This window comes from Symphalangus syndactylus, chromosome 10, assembly GCF_028878055.3.
Source record: "Symphalangus syndactylus isolate Jambi chromosome 10, NHGRI_mSymSyn1-v2.1_pri, whole genome shotgun sequence".
Taxonomy (NCBI): Eukaryota; Metazoa; Chordata; class Mammalia; order Primates; family Hylobatidae; genus Symphalangus; species Symphalangus syndactylus.
Genome location: NC_072432.2, coordinates 131909409 through 131935473, shown reverse-complemented (window position 1 = coordinate 131935473; position 26065 = coordinate 131909409). Strand labels below are relative to the sequence as shown.

Sequence of the window (26065 nt, the reverse complement as noted above, 5' to 3'; positions counted from 1 at the left end):
AAGATTTTATGCTTAGTCAAACGTATATTTTACTTATAGAAACAACTGCCTTCCCTTTCTCTTTGCACCTATTTGAATACCGCAAGGAAATAGATTCATTCTGCTTAGATGAGTCAATCTTTTACAAACTAAGTTAAAGATATTCTTCTGGGCTCTTCCTAAGAGATGCGATCTGACTTTAGACTTTCCTGACTCAATCCACCCTTTCAGATACTCTACCTCTGATTCAGTTACAAGTTTTATTTTGTGTCCTAATTCCAAAAGTATTTCACTTATTCGAAGACTTTAAAGATCATTCTCTTGGGTTAACCTTTCTTCTAGTGAAGAGTGACAATGTCCTTCTGACTCAGTCCAGTGCTGGGTGCTCTGAGTCATACCACGTCCTCCCCTGCCCTCAATGGTGGTGCCCCCATCACTTTTGACGTCATATCCAAGTTGGTTATTATGGATGGCTACTGCTCTCTAAGAGCAGGAATGTCCCTTCCTTTCCATCAAGCCCAGCAAAGGGCCTTACAACTAGGAAATGCTTAAAAGACAAATAATACAAGAGCAACAAATTAGAGGGATATATTTAAAATGTTTTTTAATCATTCAAGTGTTGAACACACTGTGTGTGAATTATTTATGCCTTTTTTTCTTCTCTACTTTGATTTCATCTTTAGTCATTTCATGGCTCATAACTCTCCTTTCTAAAAGTGAGGAAAAATAAAAAGATTTCGATTTCAAGTCAATCAATTTTGTTTCTTGTTAACAAGCTTTCTATCATCTATTTGGTGGTTATGTAATTTGAAACTCTCATGCATAATTAATTTTTAAAAAGTATTATGGACCAGGCGCCGTGGCTCATGCCTGCAATCCCAGCACTGTGGGAGGCTGAGGCAGGTGCATTGCTTGAGCTCAGGAGTTACAAACCAGCCTGGGCAACAGAGCGAGACTTCATCTCTAAAAAAAATTATGCAGGCATGGTGGCACATGCCTGTGGTCCCAGCTACTTGGGAGGCAGAGGGGAGAGGATCGGTTGATCCCAGGAGGTTGAGGCTGCAGTGAGCCATGATCACACCACTGCACTCCAGCCTGGATGACAGAGAGAGACCCTGCCTCAAAAAAAAAAAAAGTAGTATTATGAATTTCAATGTCTCTATCATTGGATAAATCTTATTTTTCTGTATTCCAAATGGATATTTTGATACAAATTTCTGTCAATTCTTCTAAGAAGATAAGAATTATGTGGGTTCTGTTTACATGTTATGTTCTGAACAACCCAAGATAAACTACAGTATTTGAATATAATAACTGGTTAGCAATAACTCCTGAAATAACGTTCTCAATCACAAAGCAAGGTGCAAACAGCAAAGCCCTCAAGCTCTGAACACTTGGTTCTGTGGCAAGCAAACACTGTCATCACTTCATCTGTATCAAATCTAACAGTGCATAAAAGTATCCAGCCCCTCCCCAAACCTCCAGTCTAACCTCATCTCCAAAACTTCTTGCCGGGTCTCTTCATATTTCTTCTTCCATTCATTTGCTTCAATCTCTTTAGTGATTATCTAGAGTACAATAAAGCTTAGTTTTACCCAATCTATTACAATTTGCATTTAAGACTGGGAACTGAAATAGCACACAACCAGGTCTAACCCAAGATACTCAATCTATATTAGAAATACAAACCTCAATATTAAATGTTTGTAACCATTTGGAAAAGTGTACTCTAAGCCACACGGGATGCTGGGATGCAGACACGGGAATAAAGATGAGTAGAACATCTCCCAGAAATTCCAAGTGGTATTTACAGCCTCTGTGAACTTTACCTTGGTCCAGGGTCTAGCTCTCAGCTCTGCAGGGCCAGGCCCTGACTGGGACAGACACCAAGAACAGAGCCATCTGACTGACAGGTATTCACTCTAACTAAGGCCATGTAATCACGGCTGATGCCAGGCCACCAGAGAATGAAACTGCCACAAAATCAGACCACTGGAAGTTGGCATGAGCAACACATTCTCTTTCTATAGAGATTTTTGACAGCTTCATAAAAACGGAGTCAGAAGGAAGGGGCTCAGATGAGCTGGCTACATCTAGCTCTTGCTAGATAGCATCTTACTAGACAGCATCCGTCACTTACGGGTAGAGTCTTGCTAGTTAGCCTGGAACCTAGGCTCATATTTGGGATGCTCTTGGTAACTGGAAAGAAATACTCTAAATCCATTGCCTCAAACTCTATTTGCCCTGGGCAGGGCTTGCATGGGCAGCCATGGTGTTCCTCTTACTGTACTTCCCTGGCCGTGCCGCTCTCTTCCTAATTGGTAGTTTCGTTATATTTATTAGGATCTCAAGAACATAGAAGGATGTATCCTGTGTGCTTCAGGTAATCAGGCACCTCTTTACTTTGATCCATTAGGTGGTGATCTCATAGTTTAACTCCCAGGAAAAAGATCAAGTCATTTTTCTCATTTACAAGATTTTGGCCAGGGACAGTGGCACGTGCTTACAGTCCCAGCTACTCAGGCAGCTGAGGCAGGAGGATCGCTTGACCCTAGGAGTTCGAGGCTGCAATGAGCTATAATTGTGCCACTGCACTCAGCCTGGGTGACAGAGTGAGATCTTGTCTTTTATTTTATTTTTATTTTTCTGAGATGGAGTTTCGCTCTTGTTGCCCAGGCTGGAGTGCAATGGCACGATATCGGCTCACCACAACCTCCATCTCCCAGGTTCAAGCAATTCTCCTGCCTCAGCCTCCCAAGTAGCTGGGATTACAGGCATGCACCACCACGCCCAGCTAATTTTGTATTTTTTTTTTTTGTAGAGACGGGGTTTCTCCACGTTGGTCAGTCTGGTCTTGAATTCCCGAACTCAGGTGATCCGCCCGCCTCGGCCTCCCAAAGCGCTAGGATTACAGGCGTGAGCTACGGAGCCAAGATTTTATCTCAAAAAAAAAAAAAAAAAAAGATTTTGGTGGGCCTTCTTACCACTGCTCCCAAGTTTTGAAAACAGGACTAGCTGACAACCCTCATTACCAACTTGATGCTATTTTAGAAAGGTGTAAAAGACCTAAGCTGAGGTGCTTAACCACTTTTGGCATACTATAAAAATTAAAACTAAAAAAAACTATAAAACTAAAAACTATAAAAATAAAATTACCACACCTTCCTTTAAGAACAGGTGGAATTGTCAAGAAACACACAAACCAAACACACAAAATACAGCATAGATATATGACAAGAGAGGGTGGGTAACTGATTAATGGTACACAACAGTGTCTTTCATATTTTTCAGATAACCAGGAAAGGCCTAGCAGTGATCTATTTTGAACAAAGGCTGTTCAAGAAACACAATACAGGAATCGGAGAGTTGAACTGTTTAAAGAATGGATTAAAGTAAGAAACAACTGTGTATTACTGCAAAAAAATTACAAATGTTTAGGCATGAGCATATATCCTCTGTAAAATAAAAGCACTGATTTAGTTACACATGTAAGCAAAGCTGGCAAAATTAGGTATTTTAAATGTCAGGGCTGAAAGATAAAGAAGGGTACAAAATTCTTAAGAATATTTCAGATTGTCAACATTTTACCCTGGAGACCAGAATGTCAGGACTCCAGCACCACTGCCACAGGGGGCCCTTTTACGACCTAAACAAGCTGCAGGTAATAAGAACTTCCAGCCTGGGATAACTTGAGCCAGCAGAGATGCAATCTACCTGCTGGTACATGGGCCTTACAAAGAAATGGAGTGATAAGCAGACTAAACAGGAGAGCTTTTACCTCTTCCCTTATTAAGGTGAGCACGGCTGTCTTGTCTGATTCGCTGAGGCAGATCCCATCCAAGGGGCTCTCACCTCCACAGGATACCGACACAGGGGCCTTCTCTGCAGAGGACTCCAGCAGCCCCTGTGGGGAAAGGGATTACATCGAATCAGTCAGCTTTTAGCTTCTTAACCCCAGACATCCTTCAACAACTTCCTCATTACTAAATTGATCACCTCCTTTAAAACCATGTTTAAAGAAAAGTCAGCAGGGGGGAAGCTTTTTAAAAAACAAATCTAATTATGGAAGTAACTAAAGAAAAACTGTTATAATGACTATCAGAGTGGTCTTAGCTTCTGTTGAACAGATAACTTAGAGAAATTTTATTCTGATCTAAAAGGGAGAAAGTGTACTTATAACAGTGGTCAGTCACCAAAGAACCACATGGATAAAAGAGAAACACACCCATGATTAAGTTTCTGGGGATAAGCTCCACGTAAATGGAAATTTCTTTTTTAAAAAAGCAAAAACAAAAACAAGTGACAGCTGCTCCTGTTACATATCGATGCTCTGTATGTATCTTTAGCCACTGCAGATGGAAATGTTTCTAAAATACTAACTTTCAGGCCTAAGGAGGCAGAAATAGCAAATATATTTGAACTCTTTGAACTCTCACCCCCACCCTTTCCCCCGGATGATTCAGGATCATCCTGGACTTCTGCTGCTCCGCAGCGACCTCCTGCTGTAACCCAGCCTGCTGGGTGTGTGCCATTGTTGCCCATATGCAAAACAGCCATATGTAAGTCAAGGTCCATGCCTGTGTGCTGGTTCTTCCTTGCTACTAAGTTTTCCACTCCCTTCTGGCAGCACTTCGCCCTCTGAGGTGCTGGCTTGCTTCTTTCATAAGCTCAGGTTCCAGAGCGAAACACTGGCAAACTTTTCTTTTCATGAGAACATGGACTTTGTACTATTTTCCTTTCTAAAAGACGTTTTTGGTGGCTATTCCTCCCACCTATGGAAGTAAACTTTTTTTTTTTTTTTGAGACGGGGTCTCACTCTGTGGCCCAGGCTAGAATGCAGTGGTGCAATCTCAGCTCGCTGCAAGCTCCGCCTCCCGGGTTCACGCCATTCTCCTGCCTCAGCCTCTCCGACTACCTGGGACTACAGGCGCCCGCCACCATGCCCGGCTAATTTTTTTGTATTTTTAGTAGAGACGGGGTTTCACCGTGTTAGCCAGGATGGTCTCGATCTCCTGACCTTGCAATCCGCCCGCCTCGGCCTCCCAAAGTGCTGGGATTACAGGCGTGAGCCACCGCGCCCGGCCAGAAGTAAACTTTTTATATAAATGAGTCATCTAATACTTTGGGAACATCCAAAATGCCAAAGTGACCTGGAATAATCTTAATCTTAAATGTGGGATAACTAATCAATTAGTTATTGATTATAATCAATCAGTTACATCTTGTGTGAATCAACACTAAACACAAAGTCCAAGGTGAACGTAGACCAGTGGCTTTTTAATTTTTCAGAGTCATTATAGTTTTACTCTCTCTCTAGCAAATGCTCAGAAACAGAATTTTAGCATGCGGCTTCACAGACCTCAGCTATGGGCCCAAAATAGAAACCTGTCTCAGGCCACAGAAAAGCAAAATACAAAAGCCACAAGCTGGCAGTGCCCATGTTCCAGCAGCATTTGGGGGAGGGCAGCCCACCATGCCAACAGAAGTCCAAGGTACCCACAAAACCTCTCTTTTCTCTCTTGGGATAGATCTACCACTAGAACCAGAAGGCACTTGCAGTGGGTGCCTCTAAAATGCCCCCCAGTAACCCCTACCTCCAGTACTAATCCCCTCCCTCTGTAATTTCTTCCCTTTGAGTGTAGGCTGGACCTAGTGACTCATTAGAATATGGCAAACGTCATGGATGTCACTTCCGAGGTTAGGTTCTGAACAAACTCTGACTTCCATGTTTTGAGAAGCTACAAGGAAAGGCCCATGTGGCAAGGAGCCGATGTCTCTGCCAAAAGCCAGTGGGGACCCAAGACTTGCCAACAACCACATGAGTGAGCTTGGAAGCAGATCCTCCCCAAGTCAAGCCTGGATATGACCGCAGCCCTGATCAACACCTTGACTGCAGCCTGTAACAGATCCTGAGTCAGAGGCACCCAGCAAAGCTGCCCAAGATTCCTGACCCACAGAAACAATGAGATAATAAACACTTGCTTGAAGTGTTGGAGTAATGTGTTACACAGCAGCAGATAGCTGATACACCCCTGGACATTTGAATCATCTCATTAACTTCCTGTGCCTTGTTTCTTATCAAGAAACTGTTACTTGCCTAAAGGGAGGTAACACAGGAGGTCAAGTTGAGACTTGATTTACCTCACTGTTAAACTTCTGTTTCTAAATTAATAACATTTCATGGGTCAGTCTCTTGTGGGTTCTTAGTTTAAGCCAGAGTCCCCAGGTTGAGTCAACTTTAGGAAACAGACTCTCAGTGCTTTCCATGGCTACCAAGTTCGTGAGATTTTGGGAAATAAGCCCCCTAAAAATCTTCATAGCCAGGAAAACATCAACATCCATTACAGACAGAGTTCAGCATCTCACTCATTTGTTGAGAGGGTAAATGAATTCAGTCTGCCTGCTTAACAACTCAATGTTAACACATGTGGGGTCCTGAAGACGCAGCATCCTCAGCAGGTGGTAGGAGATCAAACCTTAGATGGTGTTTGATGTCTCCAGGTGAGTGGGCTCTTCAGCCTGCCAGCTCTCCCCAGCCACTCTCCTCTCTGCCTGCCCACATTTACAAGCCTCACTACTCAAAATGCAACAACTCTTACAGGTGTCAGGGCAGGAATGCACGCCCTTGCCTACTTTAGCCATCTTTTCCAGTCTCCTAGGATTTAACTTTTTACATTCCTTAGTCCTTTAGGTTGCTTATCAAAAAGTGCAGAACATTTCACAGGGGTGTCCAAGGGAGAGAATGCAGTCATGGGTTCTTAGTTGCTGTTTCTGGTTGGGGCAGTAAAGCCCCTTCCTCATCCCTCTTTTCCGCTTATCACTAGAGACAGAAACTAAAAACTATGGCTTCAGGCTGCTAAAAGCCTAAAACAAAACTGATCAGAACAACAACAACAAAATTAAGCAAGTTGGACAAGCTTGTTACAGAATCTACCATCACAGAGAACTGGCCAGAAGATCTCTTTTAGGCCTGGGCCATCTAATATGTCTTTAACGAAGACGCTAAATCAATCAATCATATCCTTCCAAAAGGGTTTCATTTCATGTTTACTGCTTCTCCCAGTCCCTCAAAACATTCACAATTGAGGACCAACAAAGACCAGTCTATAGACAACAGAACTCAATGGACTCCTGGTTGCAAATTTACAGGGAGCACAGATGCCACAGATTACCATGGCTGTGGAGAATTCGCATCACTAATTTGTGGCAGTGTGCTGACTGTGCTCACTTGTCCTCAATCACAACAGAGCAGTACCAGCCCCTGCCGTACTCTAACAGAGACATGCCCGAAAAAGCCAAATGAACTCACCTTTTAAAAAATTTAAAACTCGAAAAGTTAACTTCTCACATGAAAAATGCTGGGGAACAACAGCTGAAAAGCAAGGAGAGACTGACTCCTACCACTGATTGTGCTCTGGCCTTAGTCCAGCCACTATCTACTGCTCGGCACAGGACCGCATAGGAATGGACTTCAGAGCAACACGGAGAAACTTAAAAAGTGAATGATGGATTAAATAGATGATTTTTTCATTCAATGTTTTGCATGGTGAAACTTCTTTATACGATGTTTATTCAATGTTCTAACGAAGCAGAAGTTAATTTATGCTGGGAAGTTCAAAAGGAGTTGCTTTTAAAAGGTCACAGCATATGATATGTTCCTCACCAGCTGGCTTCAGAGACAGCATTTGCCATTTTTCTTTTTCATTCTCTTCCTTTTCACTCTCTTTTCCACATGTTTCCTATCAACACCACACCAGTGTATTCTAACACAAGTGTATTCTAGCACACCACTAGTGTATTCTAGCACTTTACAGCTTAAATCGTTCACGTTGTCATTTCATCTTATCCTTACAACCACTTTGATAAGGCAGATGGGTGCTACTCATTTTATGGATAAATCAGTTGGAAATCAGGAAGTTTAAAGTTTAAGAAATGAGTAAATGGGCTGGGCGCAGTGGCTCATGCCTGTAATCCCAGCACTTCGGGAGGCCAAGGCAGGTGGATCACCTGAGGTCAGGAGTTTGAGACCAGCCTGGCCGACATGGTGAAACCCCATCTCTACTAATAATACAAAAATTAGCCGGGTATGGTGGCACATGCCTGTAATCCCAGCTACTCAGGAGGCTGAGGAAGGAGAACTGCTTGAACTCAGTAGGTGGAGGTTGCAGTGAACTGAGATTGCGTCACTGTACTCCAACCTGGGTGACAAGAGTGAAACACTGTCTCAAAAAAAAAAAAAAAAAAAAAAAAAGAACAGAAAAAAAGAACTGAGTAAACCAGCCAGGTGCAGGGGCTCATGCCTGTAATCCCAGCACTTTGGGAGGCGGAGGTTGGCAGATGGCTTGAGCCCAGGAGTTTGAGACCAGCCTAGGTAACATGGCAAGACCCCATTTCTACAAAAAATACAAAAACTAGCTGGGTGTGGTGGCACACGCCTCTAGTTCCAGCTACTTGGGAGGCTGTGGTGGAAGGATCACTTGAGTCCAGGAGGTGGAGGTTGCAGTTAGCCAAGATGGCACCACTGTACTCCAGCCTGGGGAACAGAGTGAGACTGTCTCAAATAATAATAACAATAATAATGATAATAATAAACCTTAGTTAACCCAATACATCCAAAATATTATCATGTCAACATGTAGTTAATATAAAAAGTTGAGACATTTATGCTTCTTCTTTTTCTGAGTAGCTATAGTTCAAGTGCTCCACAGCTACCTGCGGCTAGGGTTACCATGCAGAGACTATGTGTTCCTCAAGTGAAGAAACTACCTCATTTACATTTTATTCTCATCACCTAACACTGACCAGAATTTAACAAATTCACATGGGCTTCAAAACAAATACTGAAAGAAACCTGAGCCTCACCCGGCCCTCCACATTCAGGAACTTACAAGCACAGTGGACCCGTCTTCTTCCATCTTCTGGCACGTCTCCTTCTCTATGCCTAAGACAGAAAGTCATTTTTATAGTTATCCCAAGAAGTCGGTTCCTTTCCTCCCTAGTGAAAGGCTCTTGGAAACCCCAGTGCAGGCAAGAATGACTATGAACACATGAAAAGCATTTTAAGATTTTATTTAAAAGGAGCGCTGGCATTTTGTTGAGTGCTATTGTAAATCCATGACATTCAGAAGAGGAGCACGTGGTTAGTCAGCCACAAACAGGTCGTCAGCCTTCAGGCTGAAAGAACAGCAAGGCTGCCCCCTTGTGTCCATTAAAAGTTTGGAAAAATGTGTAACTGTGGCATTATTTCAGAAAGGGGACACTGTGTAACACTGATTTTTTTTTTATCATCAAGTCGGAGTGAGTTTAATTTCCAGCCCAGAAGGGTGGCCTTGATCTAATTAATGCAGCAGATAAGATAATAAGCTTTAAAATTCAAGGCAGCAAAACTAAACTCATTCTCCCCTCCACATCCTTCAAATGGGCTTCCTTGTCTCAGGTCTATCCTCTACTCTACTAGGTTAAAGGGTGACATTTAAAATAACCAGAAGACGGCTGGGCACAGTGGCTCATGCCTGTAATCCCAGGACTGTGGGAGGCCAAGGTGGGTGGATCATCTGAGGTCAGGAGACCAGCCTGGCCAACATGGCGAAGCCTCGTCTCTACTAAAAATACAAAAATTAGCTGGGCGTGGTGGCGCATGCCTGTAATCTCAGCTACTTGGGAGGCTGAAGCAGGAGAATCGCTTGAACCCGGGAGCTGGAGGTTGCAGTGAGTTGAGATAGCACCACCACACTCCAGCCTGGGCAACCAGAGCGAAACTCAGTCTCAAAAATAAGAAAAATAAAAAATAAAATAACCAGAAGATACACTCATTAAAGTAAACATAAAAATACAGAAAAGCATACAAAAGTTTAAAGTTACAATCCTCCACATGGCAATCATTAACTACTATTGTTGTCAATAGCTAATTATTTAAAACACAAATGTGACCATCACTCCCTTGTTCAAAAACCTTCAACCTCCCCCTCCCTACCTATAGGATCAAGCCCAGATTCCACAGTATGACCTTGCTTTCCACTTGGCCAGATACTTACAGAAAGCAACCAGGCCTTTTACCAACATGGCAGCTTTCTTCCCATGGCTGTGTGAAAGTCTCATTTCCTGGAGAACATCTAGTAAGTATCCATCAGGACCCAGCTCCAAGGGGACACTCCCCAGGACACAGTCAGGATTCACCTAACAGGGCCTATAGCCACTCCCACACCCAGGACCGCAGCCTCCACTTGCTTGTGATGCGGCTGATCAGTTACAATGTAACAACTTGTTTAAATATGTTCCCCTTGCTGTTTGCTAACTTTGAAGACAGCACTGTATGCACAGGGTCCCAGCTCTCCACATAAATTTTTGCTGAAGGAATTTCCTCTAGTGAGGAAGAATATAATCCAATAAATGTTTACCATGTACTGTGTCAAAGGTGACTCAAAGATGACTGTCTGGTAATCTCTAACCTCAGTAAGTTTATAATATTACCTTCCTGTAATTAACACACTGCGCTAGGTACTCTGGAACAGGAAGGGGGAAAGGAAATGTGGGAGCATAAAGCATGCTGGAGAGACCTGAAGGGATGTGCAGATCTGTGTAAGAGGCAGCAAAGGAAGACACTTCAGATGGAAAAAAACCAAGGCAGGTGTTAAGAATACTCAGGATTAACCCCAAGAAACTGGGGGAATGGCAAACAAGATCTTTGGGAAAGATGTCAGGGCAGAAGGCAGTATTGGAAGAAATCAAGAACAATGCCTGGCATATTATTTTACAGATGAGAGACTGAGGCCTGGGATGAGAAGGAGGCCAGGGGGAATAAACTGCTCCAAGTCCTGACTTTCCATCTGCTTCCCTGGCTTAATGGCAGATCATGACTTTTAAAATTCTATAGATAAAAGCCCATGAATAAAATTATGTTAAGAAGATCCGAGTTTTTAATAATGTTTAATGTAGTCAGGAACATGGTTCTAAACTTTTCATAAGTAAAGTTGAAGGCCAAGGATGTAACTGGGGTCCCAAGAAAGGGGCTTAGCTCTAGAATGATCTGACGAGTCCATCAATAAGAGGCTTCAGCCCTGGTTAGCCCAGGTCCCTCATTAGCATGTTAAGAAAGATTTTACAGTGCACTGGTCAATCTCAACTTACCACATCTGTACCAGGAAAATTTACAGTAGCCTGGTATCATGAAAATAATCTCTTCATACTTTGGCATTGTGGCGAAAAGACCATGGAACCAGACTGCTTAGGGTCAAATGTAGTTCTAACATTTACTAATGATGAGGTTCAGAACACACTTCACCAAAATATGGTGCCTTCTCATTTGAGGACACAGCAGAAGCAGGGAGGTCTCTCAGCCCCTCTCCTGCCCCCTTCCCTGAAGCAGGCCATAAAGGAATCCCTCAGACCTTCCCCTGAAAATAGATCATAAGACCTCATTACAAGAGGGGTCCTCCCTGTATACAGAGAAAAACAATGTCCTTATCCTGAAAGACACAGACACCAAGAGGAATTGGAACAAACAGGACTTGCTAAGTTCCCCTGGTTTATTACCATAGATCACACCCTTCTGTTCTCCAATTATACTTCTGCACAACTATCTGTAAAAGTACAGTTTTCCCTGCTCCTTTGGGTCTTCATTTCTGGAGGCTCTAATGTCATGTAAAACTTATATTAAATATATTTGTACACTTTTCTCTTGTTGATCTTTTGTTAGAGATGTCTCAGCCATGAACCTTGCGGTGAGTGAGGAAAAAGATACCACTTTTTTGTCCTACCCTAGCCAAGTGACTTTAATCAAGTCACTTAACTTCTTTGACTTACTTTGTTTCTCTGAAGAATGGAGAAAAGGGTAACACCTTGCTATGAATGAGTATATGCGAACCACTTAAAACAATGCCTGTACATGGTAAGGCACCATACATGTTAGTTGTTATTTCTCTAAGTTAAACAATGAGTATAACAATCACAAAAAAGTCAAACGTATGACATATTTATAGGCCATTTGATATAGTTTAAATATTTGCCCCCTAAATCTCATGTTGAAACCTGATCAACAGTTGGAAGTGAGGCCTAATGGGAGGCTGCTGGGTCATAGGAGCGGATCCCTCATGAATAGCTTGGTGCCCTCCTTGTGGTAATGAGTGACTTCTTGCTGTTAGTTTCTGTGAGATGTTTGTTAAAAATAGCCTGGCATCCTCCCTCCCCCTTCCTCCCACCTCTCACCATGTGACACACTTGCTCCCCCTTGCCTTCCACCATGATTGGAAGCTTTCTGAGTCCCTCACCAGAAGCAGGCACTGGCGCCATGCTTATTCTACAGTCTGCAGAACCATGAACCAAATAAACCTCTTTTTCCTATAAATTAGCCATTCTCAGGTATTCCTTTAGAGCAACACAAATGAACTAACACACCACTATACTTTAAGATATGGCCCTATTCACATAAAATTATAAAGAAATTCAAGCAGTCTCACATACATCAGCATCTCCTATACAACTTGTCACAAATATCCCTACATTCCTAGTACTTCAATAACCACTTTTTTTGTGTCCCTTTTCCAGGTAAAGAAGCAAAGCATAGGTCAGCATCCTAAATCTATCCTTCAAGTGACCCAATTCTTTAATCTCTGTAAGGCGCCTCCTGCTTTATTAGGCTTTCAGGCATTTCCATGCTTATGTACATTAGAAAGATGAAGATATGCTTCCATACCTGCTTCTGAGGATGAAAACGCATGATTTATGGTAGACACGGGAACATTGGAACATTCAAAGTACTCCAGGTCTTCCTCTGGCTCACCTTTCACCTCGGCCCCAGCTGATTTCTGACCACATGACGTGGATGCCAGTTTCTCCTCATCAGTAGCATGGCCATCCCTATTAGAAATGTCTGAAATCTGGGAGATCACTGCCCCTTCATCCTGAGAAACACAACAGAGAAGATGCTACCCAACAGAGAAGATGCTACCCTTTAGGAGGGCAAGCAATGGGGAAAACTGACACCCCATTAATGGAACAAAGTAGACACAACTCCATACAGATATGTAAGAGGTTAATCACAGATCTGGGTACAAAGCAAAGAGGAAGTTTGAGTCTTTCAATTGTGAGATGCTGTTTTATACAACCTAGTTTCTGTAACTTGAGTCTGAGGTTTTAAAAAATGATCTTCTCTAGGTCAAGTTTATAAGCAAGCAGTTTAAGTGGTTTAAGACAATGGTTTTCAAATTTTTTGCTCATATACCTCCTAATTTTTTTTTGAAAATCTATGTACCCCATTGCATTTTCAAGTGACATCTAAAAACTTTTTGGCATAAGTTTAAATAATTGCAAAGAAGGTAATATCTGGAATATTCTAAATATTGAATTTACTTAATGCTATCTAGTTACCACAGTGATTTGATACCGTATGTAAATTTAAATGAACAAGTTCCTGAATAAGTTAGAAATTTATGTTATTCCTTTTCCTCTCTAAATCTGTATTTCCATTCCACTTCCTTCAAGAAACTATCCAAATGAAAAACATCTGCATGGCTGAAAGTCTTTTTAAAGGTCTCTATCCAATGTCTCTGTGAAACATTTTTAAGTCTTAAAATTTTATCTGCTGGAGAGTTATTACATTTATTCATGCATAACTTATTTTCAAAATATTGCAAGTTTTGATAAGTATTATCAAACACAAAAGTAAGTTGTTATATCAATTACAAAATGTTTTATTGCACTAACTCTTAAAAACTTTTACAGTACAATAAATATATGGGTTTTGTTTTTTTTTTTTTTTAAAGAAAACCAAAGATAAATTTCTCATAGTTCTTGCTGCCTACTTTAGCAAAATCTGAGGGAGAATGTTTTACACATTTGTAACAAATGAAAAATAACTCAGATTGCAAATTTCCCCATCACACCCCTTTTTTACATCTTACACCATATACCAAGTTTCTGATCCAAATCGTATAGGAAAAGTTACGTTAAATTGAATTCTATTAACCAATGAATGTATTTCTATAATAAGTATACTGAGAAAGTTTTAAAAAGAACAAAGAGATCTCATTGCAATCAGATGGGCCTGGGCTTTGGTTTGTTTTGCAATTAGTTTATACAGTCATGGATGGATATTATTTATTGCTAGAATGTAACAAAGGTCAACATCAATTTTATTCCTGGTTTCTATTTTTATCAATATAATCATTAAGAAACCTTATTTATATAAACAATAGATGAAACAGAAAGTAGTTCTGTAACATAAGTGCCTTTCAATTCTTTGAACCCCTTTCCAAGTTATGGGCCCAAAAAAATCTATCACCAAACATTATTTTTTGACCTATCGGCTGACAGCTCAGGTTTTCCTCTATTGTTGAAAGCAATGAATTAGAAAACCATCTGACTTAAGAAAAATACTATCCAGTTATTAGAGTCAATTATCTTCTTAGAACCTACACCAATATTTCAGATCTTCCCTTTGGTGCCCTGGAGACTTTCACATCCTGTGGTGATGCATCTTTGTAGCATTTAAAGTGGGAATTTTACCCCCCCAAAAAAAAAAAAAAAAAAAAAAGAGTCATTGTGAAAGGGTTCCCTTGTCTTCAGGGGCCTTCTCTTCACGGACAGTAAAGATCTGGAAATTGGCTTCTTAAAGCTGAGTACTCAGGTACCCACTGGGAAGTCCTTTTGAACCACCCGCTAGGGGGATGCAAACTGGTCTCAGAGACGTTCTGGAGATGGGCACAGACTCACCTGAGAACATACATCCAGGGCGAGAGACGGAGTTTCATGCTTCTTCACCTTACAGCCACTCCTGGAAAGAGAAGAAACACAAACAAGCCAGTTTGCCATCACACTGACAACTGTCAAGGTATGAAATGGAGCAGAGAGCAGTGTGTGCGGATAGAAGCCAAAGCATACAGCACCACACAAATCATACATCACCGCAGGAGAGAGGCAGGAACACCTTTTATGCCTCTGAGTTTTCTCCAGAGAGACGGGGTAAGCAAAGACCTACAGCGGGGCTCATTCTCTGAAAAGACCCCCTCCGCTTGCTTCTGTGAGTTGTCAAACAGTAGCACTCTGATGTCTGTGGTTTTTAATTACACGCCACCAAAAGCTTTTCAGACAGTAGAGCCTTAGCAGCTGGAGACATTCAGTTCCTCTGAGCCTCACTTGCTTGGCTTTGACATTCATTAGAAAAATCATCACGCTGGACCAAATTCTTTAAAAATTCTTTATTGCACTAAAAGCCATAGACGTCTCATAAAACAGTTCCAAGTTAGACTTGTGTGCTCACAGAGAAGAACTGTCGTCAATAAAAAGTATAAAAATAAAAATATGTGAGAAACTGTTACCATTCCTATTAAGTAGTAAGATGGAAGATGAATGTCACACGCTGCACAAAGCCTGAAACTGGGGAAGCTTGAATCACCTGTTATTTGTAGATTAGCACACAACTTGTGATCACAGGACTAATTCAGATTCTGTTCTAATAAACTTAGAATTTCCAGTAAAAACACCACTGTGACCAAAAAAAGAGAAAAAATTATTGCAACTTTTTTTCTTTTGTGAGAAAAAATACAAAGACAAGCACATAAGTTACCGGAATGTGCATAATCACTAGTTCATGATCTTCTTTCCCTAATCTTCTTACTGAGTGCTACCCTCTGCCACCAAACTCAGGTTGAGCTGACTCAGTAAAATTTATTAACTATTCCAAGCCAGTAACTTTATCCTACCAAAAAAGTCAATAATTTCCAATATTAAGTAGCAGAACAGTCCCTCAAACCACTGCTGTGATGATCTTGGGGCCAAGCCAGCTTTTGGTATTGTCAAAGCGCCACGTGACACCTGCCAAGCCAGGGAGCGCAAGCTCTAGCACCTAAGGTGTAAAGGCCAAGCCCCACTCCCTTAGGTAGGGACAACTGCAAGGCTAAGCTGACTCATGAAGTGACTGATGAAATGCAAAAAAATCATCAGAAGATCCAACTCAGAATTAGAAGCAAACATGCTATGGAGAGATGGCTGGGGGAGGGGAGAGAGGAAACTGCCAACAGTCCCAGGGACAAAAGAAACAGCAGGAGTACTTACAACAGAAAACAGAGAAATTTCACTTGTTCAGTAGTCCTGATGCACCAACAAAATTAGAGACACGAAAGAGACAGACAGATGGAGAAAAAAATCATGTAAAGACTGGAATATTCAACTCTAGTCTGGCAGATGTAAAAGCTGCACAATTCTTTCTATGAGGTGAGATACAAATTAAAAATGTATATTCATGAATGTTATCTATCACTAGTGAGTGAATGATGAACAGACCTGAACTACAAAAGAGACTGGTAGAAACACTCAGAAATGCCACAAATTCAAATTTATAGATGAAAAATAAACTTCCAAGAGGTCTAGCACTCCTTTCTTCTAAAAAGAACAAGACGACAAGATTTTTGATTGCATAAAGACTTAAAAAAGCCCTATTAAGTGTATTAGATCAAGAAGTTCATTCAACAAAAACAGAATAGGGGAAAAAGGCTACTGGGTGAGGGTGGCAGGACTCGAGACGGTGCTTCTTGCTGCTGAATGTAAAGTGTAGAATAAATTACCCTTTCTTTGGCCCAGATTTCATCTTATTTAATGCACTGGTTGCATGCAACTCAAAGACACAAATGACTCCTTATCAACTTCAGTAGGCAGAAGCATCCCACATGTAGGGGAGGAAGTACCTAGGCAGTGATGTGCCCAGTACATACCCTAAGTGCTGTCTAGAGAGGAGTAACCAACCTTAAAAGCCACAAAAGAGGGCACCCAATCAATAATATTTTCCAACAACCATTTAACTGCTTATATATAATCAAAGAACAGATCGAGAGCTACTAATGACATTTCACTCCCCTTAGCCATTCTGGGGCTGCTGAGGAACTGGTTCCTATATCTCTCTACTTTCTTGGTCCTGAAGTCGATCCCTCTGCTCTTTAAACCTCTGGGCATCTTCCTTTCTGCTGTAAGTCACCATGATATCTGGAGTTTTTCTTTAAGTCATAGCAATGCTGAGAAGCATTTCCCCAACTGATCTACAGTGACAAGTACAAACACAGTGCTTCTCATACTCCCATATTTCATCCTGCATCTCATTGGTCCTTCTTTATATCTACATTTTACTCAAACTTTTTAGCAAAATGTGGCCCTAAAAGGATATACAGTCAGGTGCCATGTAATGACATTCCAGTCATGCATATGATGGTGGTCCCATAGGGTTATAATGGAACTGAAAAACTATTGTCTAGTGATGTCCTGACGATCCTGACCCTGGGTAGGCCTAGGTAATGTGTGTGTCTGTGTCTTAGTTTTTAACAAAAATTTTAAAAAGTAAATAAATAATTTTACACAAAGAAAACTTATGGAATAGGGATATAAAGAAAATATTTTTGTATAGCTGTACCATGTGTTTGTGTTTTAAGCTAAGTTTTATTACAAGACTCAAAACTTCTTAAAAAATTTAAAAGTTGATAAAGTAAAAGTTACAGTAAGCTAAACTTTATTATTGAAGGAAAAAAATTTAAATAAATATAGCATAGCTGAAGTGTACCGTGTTTATAGAAGCTACAGTAGTGTACAGTAATGTCCCAGGCCTTCTCATTCACTCACCACTCATTGACTCACTCAGAGCAACTTCCAATTCTGCAAGCTCCATTCATGGTAAGGGCCCTATACAGGTGTATTATTTTTTATCTTTTATACTATATTTTTACTGTACCTTTTCTATACTTAGATATGTTTAGATACACAAATACTTACCGCTGTGTTACACTGCCTATAGTAGTTTGTTTTCTTTTTTTTTTTAAAGACAGGGTCTTGCTCTGCCAGCCAGGCTGGAGTACAATGGCATAATCATGGCTCACAGCAACCTCAACCTCCTGGGCTCAAGCAATCCTCCTGCCTCAACCTCCTGAGTAGCTGGGACTACAGGCATGCACCACCACTCCCAGTTAATTAAAAAAAATTCTTTAAGAGACAGGGAATTGGTGGGTTGGCGGGAGGGGGTCTCATTATGTTGCCCAGGCTGGTCTTGAACTCCTGGCCTCAAGGGATCCTCCCACCTTGGCCTCCCAAAGTGTTGGGATTACAGGTGTGAGCCACCACACCTAGCACCTATTCAGTACAATAATGTGCTGTACAGGGTTGTAGCCTAGGAGTAATACGCTGTACCACATAGCCTAGGTGTGTAGTAGGTTACACCATCTAGGTTTGAGTAAGTTCACTTGATGATGTTCACACAACAAAATCACCTAAGGATGCATTTCCCTGTGGCTTACCCTGTGGCTAAGTGATATATGATTGTATTATCATCTACTCAAGTTTTGTGATAAAGTAATCCTGTAGCAAAGTTAAACTGAAACTTGATATGGAATATGACCTTAGGTAATTATAATGAAAACTCCAAGGACCTTGCAAAAGTCAGATAATTTCCCAGGAGAGATGGGGGATTGACTAAACCAACTAATTTACTCAGTTTTAACTGATCATTTAAAATATTCTTGATTCTTATTGAAAATTTGCCTCCTAGCTATGAGCCAGAAATTACACATGGAGACAAGAATTCTCATCAATTTTAGTGGTAGGTTTGTTTCCCACAAAAATCACAGCTTTCTGTTTATGTAAAAAGTCTTCTTTCTACAAGACCCTTTTGGACCATTTCCCACGTTATTGATGCTACAGAGGTTAAGTTATAGGACTGGAATTTCTGTTTCATCCATAAAGAGTATGAAGACAGTGGCCAGCACTGACGTTTGAATTGTCTATAACGCGACTCCTAACAGTCCAGCCAGGATTTCTGAAAACCATCAAATCTCTCCTTTTTTTTTTTTTTTTTTTTTTGAGATGGAGTCTTGTTGTCACCCAGGCTGGAGAGCAGCAGTGTGATCTCGGCTCACTGCAACATCTGCCTCCTGGGTTCCAGCAATTGTCATGTCTCAGCCTCCCGGGTGGCTGGGACTACAGGTGTGCACCACCACGCCCAGCTATTTTTTGCATTTTTAGTAGAGACAGGTTTCACCATGTTGGTCAGGCTGGTCTCAAACTCTGGACCTCAAGTGATCCACCTGCCTCGGCCACCCAAAGTGCTGGGATTACAGGTGTGAGCCACCGCGCCTGATCTATTTTTTTAAACATAAAAAAAGTCTCTAGGGTCAAGGGAAAAGAGCTTAGCTGATTAAGCTAAGGATTCAGAAATAAGACAACAATCTGAAAGGGAAACCTCTGGTATTTCTGATTCCACACAACAGTTAGGCCAAATAGTGAAGACTGCAGGATAACATTATAAGCTTTGTATGAACCTTGGTGCACCTCAAAGGTAAATTCAGTTCACCAAAGCCAAAAGTAGCTGGCTGCCAAACTCAACAGAGAAGACACACAGCACGACACCCAGCGCCCACTGTCACTCACGTTATTAAACGCGACTTTGCCTTCTTGGGTGATTCTAAGATTTCATTAACGTGATTACCAGTGGGAGAACAAAAGTCACTGCTTGTTAAGGTCGTAGTTGGTTTAAAGGGATCCATGGATTCATCAAAGTTATCTGGGTCAAAGTGGTAGGAACCCTCAGAAGAGAGGGGTGGGGAGTTCTGCAGAATAGAGTGGCTCCCAAAGGGGTTGAAGCTGGGGCTTTCCCACTGACTAGGATCTGGCTTAGAAGATATTTGGGAGAGAGGCCTGTCTCGTGCCACTGGGTCTGTAGGCTGTTCTAAACCTGCTGACTTACTGATGCCATCTTTTTGTATCTTGGGAGTCAGTTTGCTACCCAGTTTCCTGCCAAGCTTCCTTGGAAGGGCTTTCCTGGCCTCTATGTTTCCCGTATCTTCTGTGAAATCAAACTCAAGCTTGAGAGGTGAGCTCTTTGACTCCTCCCCCAGCTCAACCCCTGAGTCGTTGGTGTCACTACCGAGAGTGCCGGGAGTTTCTTTAAGGTCAGGGGGAGACTTCTGGAACCTGGCATCTCCTAGCAAAGAAGGACTTGTGTTCTCATCCAGCTCTTCAGGACTGAAGTGGTAGGATGCCTTGGGGAGAGTTGTGCCCTCCACAGCAGTGTCGGTGTCCGAGAACTCTCCTCCAACTGCTTTCTTCCTCAGGGGGACAGGCTTGGGCTTTCTCAGCTTGCTTCTTCTGCTGGGCACAGGCTCTGGACAGGAGTTGCCAGCTTTTAGATCAGCTTCTGCGGAGGCCTCGAGGGTGACCCCCATGCTGCTTTCTGTCATCGCCTCGTCCTGGAGGGCGTCTGGTGGACTGGAAGGCAGAGCCTTGCCTGAGACTGCAGTTACACAGCCATGAGCTGCTTTTGTTCCGAGGGCTGCCGAGATATCTGTGGAATCCTTCGTTTCTATTGAAAATGGTCTTACGATGGAAATTTTGCTAAAATCATGTTCAGGTTCTTCTTTGAAATTCTTGACTGAGTGAGAGTCAATGGCCTGCTGTGGCACTTCATTTTCTGAAGGTTTAGAACAAGTCTTAGATGAACATTTTTCAACCACTTCTGCTACAAGCTGTTCATCAGCTTCTTGTGATTCTAAAATGAAACACAAAAACCATCTATTAAAGAATTATCTGTCATTGGTAAATATCCTCTCTTACCTGAATTCATATAAACAAATAGCAAGTTCTTCCCTCTTTGTTTTTATTAAGCATCTCTAAAGTTCAGGAAGGATGGCAGCACAGCCTGAAAGAGAAGAGCTGGCACAATACCCTAAAATGAATTTTCCTATCCCAAGTTGTGTATGTGCATTATCCAAATGATACGAATAGTAAGTACACCAAAAGAGCTATTTAGGAAAAGGATAAATAGAGCAAGAGTCTGCTGCAATGTATTATTATGTGATGTTAACATTCTGTAGGGTAAAACTGGTCTGGAGGAATCTTTAGAAACCAACAGCTATGGTGCAGGGAGGCAGATTGGCGCTGAGACAGTTCCTAGGCACAGCCCGACAGCTTCAGGGTCAGAACTTTATGCAGTGAACAGATTTGAATCTTTGGATATTAAAAACACAAGTATCTTGGGAGGCCAAGATGGGCACATCATGAGGTCAAGAGATCGAGACCATCCTGGCCAACATGGTGAAGCCCCATCTCTACTAAAAATACGAAAATTAGCTAGACATGGTGGCACACGCCTGTAGTCCCAGTCACTCAGGACACTGAGGCAGCAGAATCACTTGAACCCGGGAGACGGAGGTTGCAGTGAGCTGAGATTGCGCCACTGCATTCCAGCCTAGACTCTGTCTCAAAAAAAAAAAAAAAAAAAAGAAAAAAGAAAAAAGAAAAAAAAAAAACCGCCAAGTATCCACAGAACAGAATTTAAAAAGACTGTTTCAAAAATAAATTTAAAAAATCTACTGTGACCAACTCAGAATCATCTCTCTATAGACCTAAAAACTAAAAGAACCAAATAAGAAAGCTAATTTAAAAAACCAGATATGGAAATGGCTTTAAAACAAATAGCCCTTATTTTACTAAGACACAAATTATAAAACAATAAAGTTATTTTTTCTTTAGAACCTCTGTCTCTAAGTCGGACCAGGAATTCTCTAAATCACTTGTGAAAAATAAAAATCCTTTTTAATTGCGGTCTTACTAGGATAAGTGCCGCAAATATTAGGAAGGTGTGAATGAGATAATTTCGTTAAAGCACAAAGTGATTTCCTAACGTAGATATCTGAAACAAGAGTAGAACAGAAAAACTCAGTGAATTGGTTATAATATCTCATGATTTTAAAGGAAATTAAGAGATGACCCTCTAATCCGACTTCCTAATCCTAATCCAGGATCAGAGTCAATTACCACTGAAATATCATAGCTATAGTTTTTATTTTTGTTTTTCTTGAGACAGTGTCTCTGTTACCCAGGCTGGAGTGCAGTGGCCTGATCATGGTTCACTGCAGCCTTGACTTCCGCAGGCTCAAGTGATCCTCCCACCTCAGCCTCCCAAGTAACCGGGACCACAGGCATGAGCCACTAAGCTCGGTTAATTTTTATTTTATTTTTTATGTAGAGACAGGACAGCCAAGTTGCCCAGGCTGGTCTCACTGGGCTCCAGCAATCTGCCTGCCTTGGTCTCCCAAAGTGCTGGGGTCACAGGTATAAGCCACTGCACCCAGCCTGTTTTTGTTTTTTTGTTTTTTTTTAGGGGTCTCTCACTCTGTTGCCCAGGCTGGAATGCAGTGGTGTGATCACAGCTCACTGCAGCCTCAAACTCTGGGGCTCAAGCAATCCTCCCATCTCAGCTGCCCGAGTAGCTGGGATTTGGAATAGTTTTTTATAAAGCATTCACACACCTTTCTCATGAATCTTTTATGATTATTATTGGGTAGTGGTTTATAAATTATACTTCACAAACATACTTCAGATATTCTACAAATGTCCAATTAAAAATTTTCTTTTAAATATATGTTTAACTATTATTAATACTAAAATGTGTTAAAACATCTCAGTGCTTCATAACCAGAATTTGGTTTAACATATTTCAAAAACATTTTTTAAAAAAGAGATAGTAAGTATGGCAAAGTCTTGGTAACTGTTGTCCAGGAATAGGTATGTGGGAGTTTTCATTGTACTATTTTCTCTGTCATACAGTTGAGAAACTTTTCATAAATAAAAAGTTTAAAAACTCAACTGCAATACACACAAAATTTTAACAAGAACATTTTAAACTGTACTGACAATTTCACTTATGTGTACAGAGTCTATTATCTCTGTCCACGAATGTGAACTGTTATAAATGTGTTATTGTTTCTTTGTGCTGATGATGGGGAGGCAGACAACTAAAAACAAGCCATCAACACCGTAGGGCTGCAAATATCCATGTGTTTCCATGTACAACTGGCTCAGTTAAAAGACAGGCCAGTTGTACAACACTGAGTCTTGATTATATCAAGGTTTAGATAGTTATCACTCCTTTTAAGTTTTGGTGCTTATTGTCAGCTTTTTAGATTCAACACAGGTGGTATAATAAAAATATGTATTTTGTCTTTGTCCTCAGTTCCTGGCACAGAGCTCCTACAACCCCTGGAACCTCCTGACTGGTTCAGAGTGTCTTTTGTGTGCTAATGAATGACTGGGTGCTGGGGGTCCCTTGACAGCTGCAGCAACGGGCTGGTCACCAGAAAGACCAAGCCAAGATTAGAGGGCTGCAACTTTCAGCACCATCCCCACTCCTTCTAGGGAGGGGAGAAAGGGTGGAAAATGAGCTCAATCACCAAGGCCAATAATTTAATCAATCACACCGTGATGAAACCTCTATAAATACCCCTAAATGACGGGGACAGGGAGCTTCCAGGTTGGTGAACATGCTGACTTACTGGGAGGGTGGTGTGCCCAGAGGGCGTGGAAGCTCTGCACCCCTGCAGGTATGGGGATACCTTGCCTTATGTATCCCTTGCATTTGGCAGTTCCTGAGTTGTATCCTTCACAATAAGCCAGTAAATATAAGTATTTTCCTGAGTTCTGTGAGTCGTTGTAGCAAATTACTGAAACTGAGGAGTTATGAGAATCCCCAAATTTATAGCCAGTTGCTCAGAAGCACTGAGACTTGTGACTGCTATCTGAAGTGGCGGCAGTCTCGTGGGACTGAGACCTTAACTTGCGGGGTCTGCACTAAGGACAGATAGTTTAAGAAATGAACTGAATTTTTGGAAACCCAGCTGGCGCTGGAGAATCTGAGAACATCCAGAACAGGAAATGTGCCTTTTAACAGTGACTATTTAATAGACACAGCACTAAATTATCTGAGATTTTTTTAAAATGATACTTCTAAATATCTCAGTTTTGTATTTTCTACCAAAAAGATTTAAACTCATGAGGAACCACTTTATGTACTATTTCTAAAATTTACATCTATAAAATTAATAAGTTGGATGAATTGTTAGATATTGTTAATAACTCAAATCTGAAACACAAATTCCCCTCTGCTCCTCTTTCAGACTTTTGGAATAGTTTAATTAAGGCACACGCTCAGGTACTAAGCTGAATTATTTAAAAACTTATCTGCAACTACTGACCTGCATAAATCAAGGTTCTTTCAATAACATGTAATCCAAACACTACTGAAATAAATTTGATTCTTTTTTTTTTTTTTTTTTTTTAAACGGTCTCACTATGTTGCCTAGGCTGATCTTGAACTCCTGGGCTCAAGTCATCCTCCCGCCTCAGCCTCCTGAGTAGCTGGGATTACAGGTGCATGCCACCACATCCGGCTTAGTTTTTAATTAGACTCTGATTTAGTTATTTTGTATGTTTCAATCTCACAAATTCCATTGTTTTCAAAACTAACGTTTTTAATCTTTACAACTATAACATATATCACCTTAAAATCTATTATATATTGCCGGGCGCAGTGGCTCGCACCTGTAATCCCAGCACTTTGGGAGGCTGAGGTGGGCGGATCACCTGCGGTCAGGGGTTTGAAACCAGCCTGGCCAACATGGTGAAACCCCATCTCTGCTAAAAATACAAAATTAGCTGGGCACGGTGGCGCATGCCTGTAATCTCAGTTTCTTGGGAGGCTGAAACAGGAAAATCGCTTGAACCTGGGAGGCAGAGGTTGCAGTGAGCTGAGATCGCACCACTGCACTCCAGTCTGGGCAACAAGAGCAAAACTCTGTCCCAAAAACAAACAAACAAAAAATCTATTATATATTAGAGTCCACGTAATTTTTTTTTTTAGGAAAAGGTTCCACTGCCTTAAGATTTTGAAAACTGTGGTTAAAGTGGGAAGCGCATCTCTAAAAATGGTGATATGGAAGTAAGTGGGGATGAATAGGCCTTCTAGGAACTTAATACAAGTGACCTTTTAAGGAGAACTTCAGCATCTCTCAGTTGTACTACAGATGATCCCACTCTAAGTAACAGATCTTGAAAACCCTATACAAGAGGTTGTATTTTAACATCTTTATCCTGGTGCGCCCAGCAGGAGTGGATGGTGTGGCATGGTGGGAGAGCCACCCTTTCCATATGCTGACAAGCAAGAAATGGTCCTGAGCCACTGTTTCTCCATCTAGAAAACTATTTTACACTACATTTTACTATAAATCAAACTGATATACTGGAAGAACTTGTTACCTAAGTAAATCATGATGGATTTGGTAAAAATAAAAATTCTACTTCTAAAATATTGGTATTACATGTGTGTTTTCTTGTGTACAATTTATAAAGTGTATTTACCCATAAACTAATTAGCCTATATTAAATGTTAGGACAAGAACTACCTCCTTTCATTTGCTTTGGGTTTGTTTTCCAATGGATTTTTTATTTGGTTCTTTTAGTACTTCTGTCTATAGAGAGGTGATTTTAGGCCAGGCATGAGAGGTTTTCCATTTATTTTTGAAACAGTCTGATTATTTAAACCCTGTTCTGTGGAATAGGGAATACAGTTATGTGTTGCTTAACAATGGATTCTGAGAAATCTGTCATTAGGTGATTTCATCATTGTGCAGGTCACTGTGTGATCATTATAGAGTGTACCTGACACAAACCTAGATGGTATATTTACTACATACCCATGGTATAGCCTATTGCTCCTAGGCTACAAACCTGAACAGCATGTTACCATACTGAAATACTGTAGGCAATGGTAACACAGTGCCAAGTATTTGTGTATCTAAACACAGAAAAGGTACAGTAAAAATATGGTATTATAATCTTACATGATCACATCGTATATGTAGTCAGTTGTTGATCAAAACATCATTATGTGGTGAATGACTGTATTTTTAACTTCCAAACATTCAAATCTGCTCACTGCATAAAATTCTAACCCTGAAACTATCAGGCTGTGCCTGGGAACTCAGTACCCATTTGCATCCCTAACATTTAAGCTGTTAATGTCCAATGGCTCCTCTGGACCTACAGAATATTAATATCACATCAGATATACTGCAGTAGACCCTTGTTCTACTTAGCCTTTTCCTAAATAAGTTCTATTTGATTATCCAAGTGATACAAACAACAGATTCTCTCTCTCAAGAATCTGAATTAAGACAGTAAGTGGATCTGCAGGAGGCTGAGGTCAGGATAAAATAAAGACAGAAGACCATCCTATCCCAGTAGACAAGTGATAGAGAATGGAGGTACCTGAGGACTTTTCAAT

At 41.1% G+C, this 26065-nt stretch overlaps 1 protein-coding gene across 16 annotated transcripts in view; it reads right to left on the bottom strand.

Annotated features, from left to right (window-relative positions):
- TACC1 (transforming acidic coiled-coil containing protein 1) overlaps positions 1–26065 on the bottom strand; it is a 128385-nt gene that overhangs the window by 13284 nt on the left and 89036 nt on the right. For 4 of the 16 annotated variants that reach the window (XM_063610918.1, XM_055296012.2, XM_063610917.1 and 1 more), the window contains exons 3-9: positions 19378–20494; positions 16030–16065; positions 14689–14749; positions 12671–12878; positions 8868–8920; positions 3758–3883; positions 1471–1547 (exon numbers count right to left, since the gene is read on the bottom strand). In XM_063610918.1, coding sequence (XP_063466988.1) covers positions 1471–1547; positions 3758–3883; positions 8868–8920; positions 12671–12878; positions 14689–14749; positions 16030–16065; positions 19378–20186 — 1370 coding nt within the window. In that variant the 5' untranslated portion in view covers positions 20187–20494. The remainder of the gene's footprint in view (positions 1–1470; positions 1548–3757; positions 3884–8867; positions 8921–12670; positions 12879–14688; positions 14750–16029; positions 16066–19377; positions 20495–26065) is intronic. The other 12 variants (XM_055296014.2, XM_055296009.2, XM_055296011.2 and 9 more) reach the window with 7 other exon arrangements.